This window comes from Eptatretus burgeri, chromosome 13, assembly GCF_056783735.1.
Source record: "Eptatretus burgeri isolate ZD-2024b chromosome 13, Ebu_testis_v1, whole genome shotgun sequence".
In the NCBI taxonomy this organism is placed as follows: Eukaryota; Metazoa; Chordata; class Myxini; order Myxiniformes; family Myxinidae; genus Eptatretus; species Eptatretus burgeri.
In genome coordinates, this window is record NC_140973.1 from 77,742,297 (window position 1) to 77,755,856 (window position 13,560).

The 13,560-nt window shown below is 44.4% G+C and overlaps 2 protein-coding genes and 1 long non-coding RNA gene across 3 annotated transcripts in view; 1 reads left to right on the forward strand and 2 right to left on the reverse strand.

The window, feature by feature from the left end:
• TRABD (TraB domain containing) overlaps positions 1-13,560 on the reverse strand; it is a 197,447-nt gene that overhangs the window by 67,586 nt on the left and 116,301 nt on the right. The gene's annotated exons all lie outside the window — the stretch shown is intronic.
• LOC147014852 (uncharacterized) lies at positions 3,974-8,974 on the reverse strand. The gene is made up of 2 exons (XM_085853228.1): positions 8,259-8,974; positions 3,974-4,582 (listed from the first exon to the last, which is right to left on the reverse strand). Exons 1-2 carry the CDS (start codon positions 8,972-8,974, stop codon positions 4,405-4,407), a joined length of 894 nt encoding a protein of 297 aa, XP_085709354.1. The 3' UTR covers positions 3,974-4,404.
• Positions 6,841-11,361, forward strand: LOC147014853 (uncharacterized). The gene is made up of 3 exons (XR_015050926.1): positions 6,841-7,585; positions 7,746-7,829; positions 8,318-11,361. It is a non-coding gene; the product is annotated as an uncharacterized LOC147014853 (long non-coding RNA).

Below are 13,560 nucleotides of genomic sequence, written 5' to 3' on the forward strand. Positions count from 1 at the left end.
GCTACCAATGTCAAATTACACCACGTGATTCAGGAGGGTGATGGCTAGTGCTGATTAGATTTTGGTCAAAATCGGTCAAAGGTCAAGGTCACAGTGAGGTCAAACATAATTCCTAAATTCACGTCGAGAAATGGAGTATTTTTGCTTCGCTCGACGTTACGAGTTCATTTTAACTTCGATTTTAATTTTGTCTTCGGTTTTTGCGATCGCTTCATACACTTAAAACTCGGTTGTAGAAATTCTGGTAAAAATCGGATGTTTTGGAGACGTTTTAAGATTGTATAAAAAATATTTCACTCGACGCGTCACGGGTCATCCCATGATGCAGTGCGCTCGAGCAGACGCGTCGTTGAGTTACGTTAAGGTATAATTGTGTGGAGAAATGGAGATTTTTGCTTCGGTCGACGTTACGATTTTTGATGGTTTGATGCAGAATCATCGTATAAACTTCTGGTTTGCGGCGCTACCTTCTCGAGAGACAGCTTTTATTAGACAAGGTCAGAGGTCAAGTTGACGATTTCATAAGTACCAGTCTATGACTGCTTGTTTGTTTGTTTGTTTGTAGGCACGATAACTCGAGAATGGAAGAAGCTTCCAATGTCAAATTACACCATGTGATTCAGGAGGGTGATGCCTCATGCTGATTAGATTTTGGTCAAAATCGGTCAAAGGTCAAGGTCACAGTGAGGTCAAACATCCAAAAAATGATAACTCGAGAACGGAAGAAGCTACCAATGTCAAATTACACCACGTGTTTCAGGAGGGTGATGGCTAGCGCTGATTTGATTTTGGTCAAAATCGGTCAAAGGTCAAGGTCACAGTGAGGTCAAACATCCAAAAAATGATAACTCGAGAACGGAAGAAGCTACCAATGTCAAATTACACCACGTGTTTCAGGAGGGTGATGGCTAGCGCTGATTTGATTTTGGTCAAAATCGGTCAAAGGTCAAGGTCACAGTAAGGTCAAACATCCGAAACATTCGATTTTTGATGGTTTGGTACAGAATTATCGTAGAAACTTCTGGTTTGCTTCGCTACCTTCTCTCGAGACGGCTTTTATTAGACAAGATCAGAGGTCAAGTTGACGATTTCGTAAATACCAGTCTATGACTGCTTGTTTTTTCATTGCACGGCTAAACTTTATACCATATAAATTATGTGACACCCCTGGTTATTTGTTAAAGTAATATTGTGAGAGGAAACCTTATGTTGCCAACTATTGGCAGGTGCAATAACCCTGAAATTTATAAAAAGTGACATCTCTGGTTTTCCCCTTGCGGAATTCATATATATATATATATATATATATATATATATATATATATATATATATATATATATATATATATATATATATATATATATATATATATATATATAGTCGTAAACACAACGATTTCTGTTCATTTATGGGAGTATGGTATATTTTCGCAACTCATCAGCTCACCCTCACTTTGCATGGCGGTCAAAAGTGGCCCTGGCTTGCCACGGAGATCAAGTTGGCTTTGCTTCCCAAGGTGTTCAAAAGTAGCCCTGGCTTCCCATGGCGTTCAAGCGTGGGCTTTGTCAACCCTCAGTTCAAAAACCTACAGTAGAATCATTTGAGGTTTTTGTGGTCATGTAGAAACATGGAGTTTTTGGTGTCAGTTAGCAGTGGAGATTGAGGTGAGGACCACAGATCTGTGTTCAGCTGCTCGTGCTGGCGTCATCATCAGGAATATCTCATCATTGAAAGCACACAACGAAAAATGGAAATAAGTTATCTTTAGAAAATATTTTCTGTCGATAAAGACTGCTTGCTCAACTCTTTGAAGTTTGTCAACGCTTTCCGAGTTTCTTTTAAATGTATTCCTCGTATCATGATCCCAGTTTACTGTTTTAACTTTTACTGTTCGGTTTGTGGCATATACTGTATGCCGGCTGTTATGACCTGCAATTAATCTTTTGATGTGATGCAATTTATTATCTTTTGCACCTGCTCATTCAGAAGTGAATAACTACCTAAAGATGACTGCCGCTTTAGAATGTAACAAAAAGGAGCGGGGTGGGTTCCAGTAGGTTGAATATTGTGTTTGTATAAAGTAGGTCTAAAGACATCTTCATGTATAAATGAGCTAGATCATACATCCCATTAAGTTGTCCATGAAGCCCCCACCCCCACCCCCAACGACCTCCTTCCCTCCTCGCTGCACGAGCAGATGTTCCCCCATTTCAGCCCTTTATATGATTATAATTCCCCACCAGCCTGCCTTGTTGAACCTGAAACCTGCCTTGTTAGCCACTGTGGCTGTGATCCTGCTCGAGCACTCTTGCACTCCGTTGCCAACGGCCTGACATGACTATCCTGTCCAGCAGACAGATGTGTGCATAAACTGTGGCATGTCAAGGGTTCTTCCTCTTTGCCTGCTGACTATTTTAAGGACAGTTTGCGCAGGGCAGGTGGTGAAGACAGATTGGACTTGACCAGTGCAGCTGGGACAGCATGTGCAGAACTTGCTCGAGACAAAGCTGTGAGGATGGAGAGGAGAAAGACTTAGATCACACAGCAAGAGCCGAGCAACACCAGAGCCTGGCTCCTTGATGGAGAGTGCGGTCCCAGAAGGTGTGGTACCGGTCAAGTTTCTCTGAAGCGCTATATAATAGCTCAGCCTGGTAGATTATTCTCCTTCCTTCTCCATTTATTTTCCTATCCTGCCCCCCCCCCCACCTTGCTTGTTGGTGTAGATGAAGGTCAATAATGAGGCATTTTGTTCCTTGCATCATCTTCATGGTGGCTTTGGACAGAAAAAAGAAATTTGGTTACAACTATTATTGTGTGTTGTTATTTTTCCTGTTCCATTAAATTTTGTTCAAATCAGACCTTGTGGATGATTTTTTTCCCATCATTGCTGTAATTTTGAATGTTATGACAAAGATAAAGGAACTTTTCCCTTGCTGTAATACCAGATCAAACCGCTTGGCCATGTAGGCAACAGGCCTTCTATCTGGGCACAGACTATAATAACAAAAATAGGACTGTGTGTCCTGAAGCTCACCTGGATCAGGAGCAACAGTCACTCAAACCCTCTGCACACCTCCTAAGACCCTGATTTAAATTTTTTTTTAATGCCGTGAACAAACTTTGGTCCATCACAGGTGATGAAGGTTGTGGTCAAGTTTCATTGAAACTGTGTGTGTAGTTTCGAAGATGAGATCAAATCCCTATTTGGGGGGGGGGGCAACACCCCTCCCCCCAATCACATCTGTTAATGAGCGTACATTTTGATATGGTCAATCCACCTTCGTTAGGCAGCAGATATGAAGCTGGTGGCCAAGTTTCATCAAATTTGTGTGTTTGGTTCAAGCGATTATGACTGAAGTGTTCACAGACTGATTGGCGGACACTGCTTGATCGCATAAGCTCACCTGGCTAAAGTCCAGGTGAGCTAATAAAACAAGGGACTTCAATGCAGTAAGAGGCCATTTGGCCCATCAAGTTTGTGCAATGGTTGCCAGCCGATGGTGGTTTTGTCTGTGCTGTTCTTTTTAATACTGAGCATCAAGTAAGGAAGCAGCATGAAGCATTTTTAATGTCTTTGATATGACTCTCAGCCCAGGTCAGGTTCGAACTGCTGACCTCCCAGACTCAGAGCAGCCGCTCTCTAACCATTGTTTGTGCAACCAAGTCTCGCAATGCACCTTGTATCCAGGCTCAGACTCGACTAGTTCAGACCTGGCAACCCCTGTACTTGAATTTCTTTATGAAAAATGCAAGGTAACCGGTCAAGTTACCTTGCATTGCACCTTTAAAACAAGTCTTATCCTCTGTCATATTGAAGTAAACTGACCCTCGCTGTATCGTACACTTCCTTGCAGTAAACGTTGTGATCTACTCGACAACCGACTCCTCACACCTGTCTCGTGCTTTTGTGAAATTCAATGTTTATGATTTCAAGGAAATTAAGTTTTACATTGTAATAAACAAAGTTCTCAATTAATGTTTACTTTCTATGTTATATTCGGACTTTCCAAGAAAATATTGACCTATGCAATCAATGTACAGAGAAGTGGTTTTTCGAGAAAACATTTTTCCACATTCAACTTATTACGACAACAGTCACAAATTCCTTGTAATGTTTGTGTCGTTGTCTCCATTCAAATGGAGCCGATGAGCCGGCCCTCCTGTGTGTACACACTCATTGAAATCTTTATATAAAGACTGTTCTCGGTGTGGCATATCACACACACACACACACACACACACACACACACACACACACACACACACACACACACACACACACACACACACACACACACACACACACACACACACACACATATATATTTTCTCTACTGACTACTACCAAGCAGTTTAGCTCATCCAAAGGAGCTTGCACGTTGCCCAGAGTTGCCAGTTCTGCTTCACTTGCCATGAAGGCATCGACTGCCCCTGAGGTGGCTTCCGACTCTCAGGTGCGACCGCGCGTGTTTGATTAGGTGGTCGCGGCGAGCAAAACGTGCAGGACATGAAGGGCACGTGTGAGGTCTTTGTCCGCTGTGTGCCCTGCAGTGGCGGGACAATTCATCTGAACGGGCGAACCTGCAGGTCGGAATACCACGAAGGCAGGATTAGCACAAGATGCATCAGGGCCGGAGATGTCACAAAGTCCCATTTAATGGCACAAATACAAAAGCCTGATCTGTTTTGATCCTCAACAGCAAAGAAAACCTTCATTACTTAAGATAAGGAATTGGCAAGTATAGGTCGGACTTCAGAGATAGCTTACTCACCTTTGAGTTCTCCCATGACAAGTACCTTGCATGCAGAATGTTGCATCACAGCAGCAGCGGTGACATTAAGCTGTCTGTTGAATTTGCCAGCAGTTACTTGCGAACTCAAAAAAATCCCATGGTGCCGTTCAAAACCATATGACCGTTGGCTTTGTGGGGCCAGTACCATGACCAATGTTAAAAATCTACTCGACAGCAGCTGGAGTGATGGCCACCACCACCTGATCGGTAATGCCCTCAGTTTGACATGCAATGAAACTAAATGACTTTGAAGACCTTAACTCTCAATGACATGATGCAGTGTTTATGTTGATAAAAATGAACACGACTTGCATTCCTGATTAAAAGCTAACATTCCATCAACTTATTAATCCTATGAGGATATACAGGTAGTGGACAAAAAAAAATGGAAACGCCAATGTAAAGTCACTTAATGGGCGTTGGGCCACCATGTGCGGCCGGTACAGCCTTATATGCGCCGTGGCATAGAGTCCATCAGCGTCTGGAAATCTGTGGGAGGGACCCGGCACCATTCTTCCACGTGAAAATCAACCGACTCACACCTGTTTGATGGAGGTTGAAAACGATGTCTCAGGTGTCGTTCCAGAATTTCCTATAAATGCTCGATTGGGTTCAGATACAGTGACCGAAAAGGCCATCAGTGTCATGTTCATCAAACCAATGAGTGACCACACAAGTTCTGTGGATGGGGGCATTGATCATTCTCCTCTTGCAGCCATGCTAGCCATAATTATAGGCAACCACGACTGTGCAGCACTTTTATACATAACCCGAAGCATACTGGGATGTTATTTGCTTAATTAACACACGGGCCACAACTGCGTGGAAGCCGTTGCTTGGTGTCCCTCATTTACCCAGGTGTTTCCATTTTTTATGTCCAGTACCTGTACGTCACCTGTTATCATGACACTGTGATCACGTCCGACCACTGTATTATTTCCCTAACAACTTAAATTGCCAGGATCGTACCACTATGATGTGAATGTTTGTATTTTTCTGTCGTTTTCCTTCATCACCATCTTCACACAGTATCTGGCTGGTTGGCAACAATCACCGAACAAGGTGAAATGACACCATCAATATCTCTCTCCTTTAAAGCAAGTCTTATGCTCTGTCATATTGAAGTATACTGACCCTCGCTGTATCGTACAATTCCTTGCGGTAAAAGTTGTGATGTAATTTGCTCTGTTGTACAATGAGGAACGGACGAGGTGTTTGCTCCATCACGTTTTAATGCCGTACTATACGCTACACTCTTCTGCCATTAAAAAAAAAAAAATCTGAACACGTGATTGTCGTTGTTGCGATTTACTTATGTGGCATCATGGGACACAGATGAGGTGCAAACCTCTGACCGAGATGAATGCCGAATCCACTTCCAGCGGCATTCACTGCGTTGCACCATCGTTGCATTGACCGTAGGAGCACTCATCTGACCCTCGGCCCTAGAGAATATAATCTCATGGCGGAATCTGCTTCTGCTCCAGCTCATTGAGCATCTGTCGGTGTCTCCGCAATGTTCGAACACGACAATCAATGATATCCCGGAGATGTTCAATTGGATTTAATCCGAGTGAGATGGCAGGCCAGGATGTCATGACAACGTCATTTTTAACCAGAACGTTCCTTGTTCAAATGGCCCCGTGAGCAGGAGTATTATCGTACATGAAGATGATTCCGAGACCATATTGTTGGAGGGTAGGCAACACCTGTTGCTGTAACATATAATTAATGTAACAATCTGCCATCAGATTACCATGGATACAAATCATGTTGGTGCGAAAAGTTTCAGCAAAATCACCTCGTATCATAACACTTCCATGTCCAAAATGTAGCTTCCTTTATACAGATTTGAGGCATATCACTCATTGCGTCTTCTGTAGATCCTTGTGCTGCTATCATGCTTATCAAAGAGGAACCTGATAAGTCACTGAACATAGCACTTGCCCAATGCTTCCATGTCCATTGGACGAGCTGATTTGATCACTGCAAGCATGCTTGGATGTGTCGTGTTGCAAGTCTTGGAATCCGAACAGGATGACGAGCATGGATCCCTCGATCAGGGAGACTCGTCATGACGGCGTCGACACTTATCCTATGAGGACAATCGAGCGTTTGCAGTTCTCTAGGCAGTTTGCGTGAAACCGATTGCATAGATGGGTTGTGTGAATGTATCGGCCGTGAGCAAAAATCCTTTGGACATCCCTTTCTTGGCATATCTTGTTGATCCAGAGGCTTGGTAACGTCTTCTGAGATCATAATCAGTTCTTCTCCTCACGTTAGAGTCTTGCATAATGACTAATGAAAGACCATGCTCGAAGATGTCCAATTGTTTCATTCCTCTCATTTTCTGACACACGTTATAATGGATTGGTAAATAATGTAAATGATGTGTTTTTTGGATGAGCCACAGGCTGGTGCCTTTGAAAACCTGTTTTGAATTTTCCTCGTGTCACCTCTAAATAATTTAAGGGTGCATGAGTTGCACGCGTTGAACTATCATTGCATGAGGCAATGAAATGACATGGAAACTTTCAGTCAGGTGTTCTGCACATCCCTCGTGCCAAAAATGCACTTGGCATGAACGCTGGAACGGTCTTTCGACAATTACTTTGGCTTTTCTGGCGGAGAGTATGTTCGGGGTGGGACATGATGCGTAAACAGCGAATGACCTTTCAGAGCGACACCATGTAATTGTGCACGTACATGTGACTTGCGGGACGTTCATACGGTTATAGAATAGGTTACGGCGAGTTACAGAATGCTGTACAGTTGTTGTAAACATCATGAAGTATGGTTTGTTTTACGTTGCACAAGATGGACGATAGATTTGATTCAAAGTCACTTTTGTTGGTATTTAATATTAAATTATGGCTAAATACTGTATCATTAATAATAGTAATAAATAAATAAGTACTTTTTCTTCTTTTCTGTTTCTTTGTGAAGTTTAGGAGCAGGAGCTGGAACACCGAACGGACCAGGATACAACAGAACAAAAGGAAGGAGAGGGAGAGAAAGAGAAAGACCAACAGCAGGTTTGGGCTACAAAATAGGAGATTTGGACAAACCAGGGATGTGGCAAGGAATGAGGGGTCAGGGAGGATGCATGGGGTGGACCCCCTCCCCTTGCTCTCACTTTTCCCCATGATCGTTAGTCCTCTTTTCATCCCTCTACTGTTGGTCCTCTCCCTGCCCCCCTCCCCCCCATCCCCCATTTCACTGCTTTTTTGTTATGTTTTGGGTCCGTTCTCTTCCAACTCTTCCATGAGCCTCGACTTCATATACAAAAACACACACAAGCATTTTCCTTATGGGCTATAACAGGCAGTGTCCTAGTGCATAAGGCATTCAGCAAAATGTCAATTGTGTCATTCATGGCGACCAAGATAATTTAACTTCTTTCCTCACATTGATCAATCTATTAGCATTATTACGTCATTATTATTCATGCTTTGTGGACATACCTTCGCTGGCACCCCTGCCATCCACAGGCAAATGGCCTCTCCCCTGTGTGTCGCCGCAGGTGTGCCTGCAGGTGACTGGCTCGTCCATACGCTTTCCCGCAGCCTGGCACTGGGCATCGCTGAGACCTCTCTCGGTGTTTTGGTCCAGCAGAAGCTCTGGACGGAGATTGGATGGGAACGGACAGCGGAACCAGGAGCCACGTGGAGCCTGGAGAGAGGGTAGGTAAGCTTAAAGCCAGACCTGGTCCAGCTGGATCTGCAGCCACTGGACTGAGGATGGTCGGGAGGGTCTGGCAGGGGTGACTTTGTGTTGTGGCCAGAGATGAGGCAACAACACCATGATGAGGTTGTTGATTGGGGCCACTTGAAGGTAGATCAACAGAGACCTGAAGAGCTTTGTCAGCTCTGAGCTTTTCTTCCTGCGAGAGCAGTGACAATGGAGCTTTGGGATAGACCACTTCTCTCTCAACTAAAAACTCCTCGATGTCATCGAGCGTCGGGGCGAACGGTGAAGCAGTATTTGGACCCGGCGGTGGGGGACTTCGACCTGTAGACCAATGCGGCATCAGGAACTCAAGGATGCGATCCAGCTCCCGGCTACTCTCGGGTCTATGGGTGGGTTGAGCCATGCGTGGGTCGTGATTGCTGCGGTTAAAGAGCGGGATTAGTGTGTTGAGGATCCTCAATGAGCAAAGACCAAAGGATGTGGTTTTCATCCAATGCCAAAACGAAGATTTTTTTATTTTTCCAATTTTGAGATACCAATGTGGGCACAGTGAATGTAAACCGAACTCTCTCTGTCACGTTCATTGGGCACCATCGCCACGCCCTTTTTATGGTGCCTTTTCATTGGCTCTGCAGGGGGCTCGACTCTGGGACTGGCTTCTGATTGGCCGCTCCAAGATAGGCGTGGTTGTTGGGCTATTTGTGAATGTGATCAGGGTAATTTGCCAAACAGGTTTTACTAAACATAGACACTTGACTGGGAAAAGTATGCGCAGCAATCACAGTACATACAGAAACAGAACTAACATTCGTAAATGCCAGGACGATCAATGAAGGACAATTTGTCCCCAGTGTGTCCAAAATGGCCTATTTAATAACTTTTGATTCCCCCTACGATGTGCAGGTCCACAACTTGTAATTGGTGTGTGTGTGTGTGTGTGTGTGTGTGTGTGTGTGTGTGTGTGTGTGTGTGTGTGTGTGTGTGTGTGTGTGTGTGTGTGTGTGTGTGTGTGTGTGATCGTCTTACTCTCATTCTTAGCCGTACATGTGTACTTTACAGACACACAACGCTGATATTCCACCCTTAACCACACTCGTACAAGTCTGATTGGCCCTTGAACAAACATGTTGAGTGGCCCAGTCCCCATCAGGCTGATTGACAGTCAGTACCACCCACCACTCTGTTCCCTTCCTATTCCTTTACAAAGGAATGCCGTTTTGTGTACTTTTCGTGCAATCCTTTCAAGCTGTTAAAATTTCGATCAGTTTTCACCTTCCCACTATAAAATGCAGTGGATTGGTGTTTAAAACCAAGTTTGTAGCTTCAACCAATTTTGAGTTAGGATGGCAGAAAAGAAGAAGAATAAAAAATGCAAAGCCCCTCCACGTACATTTTGTATTCGAACTAAATTCGATGAAAACGACATTTTATTAATCTGTGTTCCCCACAATCTCATAATACAGGCTTGTTGAAGATTTGATGACAAAAGCTCGATTGGTAAAATTGTTATGGCCTGGAAATACATGCTGAATCTCAATGGTAAACAAGGATTTTGATTAAAACATTTATGACTGGTCCACCACTTCACCGATGATGTCACCCTTACAATATTCGGTTCCCCATTAGGAGTTGGAAGATTTATTTTTTTTTGCACACAATATCGAGGCTCGTATTCGAGCTAATACACAGAATGAACACTAAGGCGGTTGCAGGAGACGAGAGGGGCAGGAGAGGGAAGGACAACACAGAGGGGAACAGAGACATGAGGAGATCTGTGGAAGGGAGAGGGATGGGGTGGGGTACACAGGGTATACAAGATGGACACCACAGGGACTTTCAGGTCCTTACATGACAGGGACTTTCAGGAAGAAAAGCAGGGAATTTGAAGGAGGTGGGTTTGGGGCGGATTAGCAGGGGTAGAAAATATTGTGGTTTTGGATGGGGGAAGATAAGAGATGGTGATGAACAGCTGTTTTGAAGACCTGGAGGGAAGAGTGGGATTGAAGAGAGTGTGGAAGTTTGTTCCAGAGGCGGGGAAAAAGAGGAATGAAAGAGTGAAGGTGAGCAGTGATTCTTGATTTTGATAGTTTCACCAGAAGGGGTTTTTTGGCAGAACTTGAGCGCCCTGTGGGGAATATGGTGGGGGGAGGTATCTCAAACAGAGCAGGGGGCGAGGCCGGAGAGTAGACGGGAGAAGACAGGAAGACCACTGACCTGCCTGTGGTGAGAGAGTGAGAGACCCAAAGACTCAGCCTCATTGCGGGAGATACCAATGATCCAAAAAGCCTTGTTTTCCACTGCGTGAAGCCGAGAAAGGTGAGAGGCAGGAGCACCAGCCCAGAGGGGAGAGCAGTACTCCATCAAGCTGTGGATGAAAGCGTTACATGCGGTAAAAAGAAGAATAAAAAAATGCATAATAGTAATGAAAATTATTTGAACAAAATTATTCATTTGCCTTCTCCATATTCTCATCATGAATCTTTGTTGAAAATTTGATGACAAGCTCAAATGGAAATGAATTTATGGCCCAGACAGACGGACACACACACACACACACACACACACACACACACACACACACACACACACACACACACACACACACACACACACACACACACAATAGCAAAACCCTATATTTCACTGTGTGGGAGATAGGCTAAGAATAATAATAATAAAAGTTTTATCTTTGTAGATTTTTTTTTGTTGTTGAGGATTTCTGTTCATTGAGCCAATGGAATGTTCAGGCCGTCCCTGCATAAGTCGTCTTCCGACTTCTTGATACCCATTGCACGTTATATCAAAGATCATGCAAAATATCTTGAGTGAACCCTTTTTGTCGATTGATAAAGTTGTGTGTGAGGCACAAAAATGCTATTTTTAGCGTTTTGTTTTTTTTTCCACTTTTTGATGCCAATTTTGCGAGCAGATGAGAACCAAAACCTCAGACTGCATTAAAATGTTCCCTGTCTTCATCAACCCCTACTAATATTGGTTGTTAACTCGAAAAACTGGCATAAACAAATGAAAAACGGCAGAAATAATCATGGCCAATCCAATAGTTCATACTCTCACCATCAGATGTCACTGCAGGCTCAGGGCTCGTAGTCGTGGTGGATGCCATGTTGTCACCGTTTCTGCACATCTGTCATTCCTTAGCCAACTAACTTGTCATTGATTTGTGCTAGTTGGGTTCATGGTACTATTTTTCTGCAATTGGCATGGATGTGCAGGGTGTTACAAAAAGACCTGGACAACTTTGGTTGCTAATATATTTAGTAACACAAATGTTACAATCATACCCTTTTTATATGATACAGAAACTCATAAAGTTTTATTAGTTTTCAGTTCTGATGGTTTAATGTAAAAGGAAATGGCGACTCAACAGGAGAAATCTCAGTTTGTCGAGTGGTTCATCAAGACGAAATATGACACGCAAGTTCAGCGTAATTTCCGGTACTGTACTGTACCGGTACGGTACAAGGTACTGAAGGAATCCGCCATTGCAGACTAGTATCAGAGAGTGGTACAAGAGGTTTAAGAAGACTGGTAGTACTCAGAAACAGAAAAGTACTGCTCGACCAAGCACAGGTGCAGCAGACATTGATCAAGTGTGTGAACCAAGTACCATCTGGAAACCACCCCATCTTATTCCTCAACAATCCTCTTGAAGAAGTTCTTTCATTCAAGCTTTTAGGTCTTACTATCTGCCACGATCTTTCTTGGGAAAGCCACACTTCCAACCTGGCCTCCAAAGCCAGTCGCTGACTGGGCATCTTACGTCATGAAAAGTCCTTCCTTGGCACACCTGAGCTTCGAAACATTTACAGTACAAAGCTTTCATTCACAGTCTGATGGAGTACTGCTCCCCCCTCCAGTGTGGTGCTCCTGCCTCACACCAAGCTGGCCTTCACGCTGTGGAAACCAAGGCTTTTCAATCACTGGTATCTCCCGCGATGAAGCTGAATCTTTGGGTCTCTCTCTTTGGGTCTCTCTCTTTGGGTCTCTCTCTCTCTCTCTCTCTCTCTCTCTCTCTCTCTCTCTCTCTCTCTCTCTCTCTCTCTCTCTCTCTCTCTCTCTCTCTCTCTCTCTTTGGGTCTCTCTCTCTCTCTCTCTCTCTCTCTCTCTCTCTCTCTCTCTCTCTCTCTCTCTCTCTCTCTCTCTCTCTCTCTCTCTCTCTCTTTGGGTCTCTCTCTCTCTCTCTCTCTCTCTCTCTCTCTCTCTCTCTCTCTCTCTCTCTCTCTCTCTCTCTCTCTCTCTCTCTCTCTCTTTGGGTCTCTCTCTCTCTCTCTCTTTGGGTCTCTCTCTCTCTCTCTCTCTCTCTCTCTCTCTCTCTCTCTCTCTCTCTCTCTCTCTCTCTCTCTTTGGGTCTCTCTCTCTCTCTCTCTCTCTCTCTCTCTCTCTCTCTCTCTCTCTCTCTCTCTCTCTCTCTCTCTCTCTCTCTCTCTCTCTCTCTGGGTCTCTCTCTCTCTCTCTCTTTCTCTCTCTCTCTCTCTCTCTCTGTTTCTCTCTCTCTCTCTCTCTCTCTGGGTCTCTCTCTCTCTCTCTCTCTCTCTCTCTCTCTCTCTCTCTCTCTCTCTCTCTCTCTCTCTCTCTCTCTCTCTCTCTCTCTCTCTCTCTCTCTCTCTCTCTCTCTCTCTCTCTCTTTGGGTCTCTCTCTCTCTCTCTCTCTTTGGGTCTCTCTCTCTCTCTCTCTCTCTTTGGGTCTCTCTCTCTCTCTCTCTCTTTGGGTCTCTCTCTCTCTTTGGGTCTCTCTCTCTCTCTTTGGGTCTCTCTCTCTCTCTCTCTCTTTGGGTCTCTCTCTCTCTCTTTGGGTCTCTCTCTCTCTCTCTCTCTCTCTCTCTCTCTCTCTCTCTCTTTGGGTCTCTCTCTCTCTCTCTCTTTTTCTCTCTTTCTCTTTCTCACCACAGGCAGGTTAGTGGTCTTTCTGTCTTCTACCGTGTTCTCTCTGGCCTCGCCCGCAACCCTCAACCGCTCTGTCTGTGATCTGTCCCCCCCCCCTATTTCCACAGGGTGCTCAAGGTCCACCAGCAGACCCCCTTCTGGTGAAACTACCAAAATCAAGAATCACTGCTC

What these genes read in the sequence shown, in the direction of transcription:
- LOC147014852 (XM_085853228.1), bottom strand. Translation starts at nt 8,974, where the DNA reads ATGAAAACCACATCCTTTGGTCTTTGCTCATTGAGGATCCTCAACACA. An exon ending in TGGCAGGGGTGCCAGCGAAG is followed by an intron (nt 4,583 to 8,258) that starts GTATGTCCACAA and finishes TCCGACCTGCAG; the next exon opens with GTTCGCCCGTTCAGATGAAT.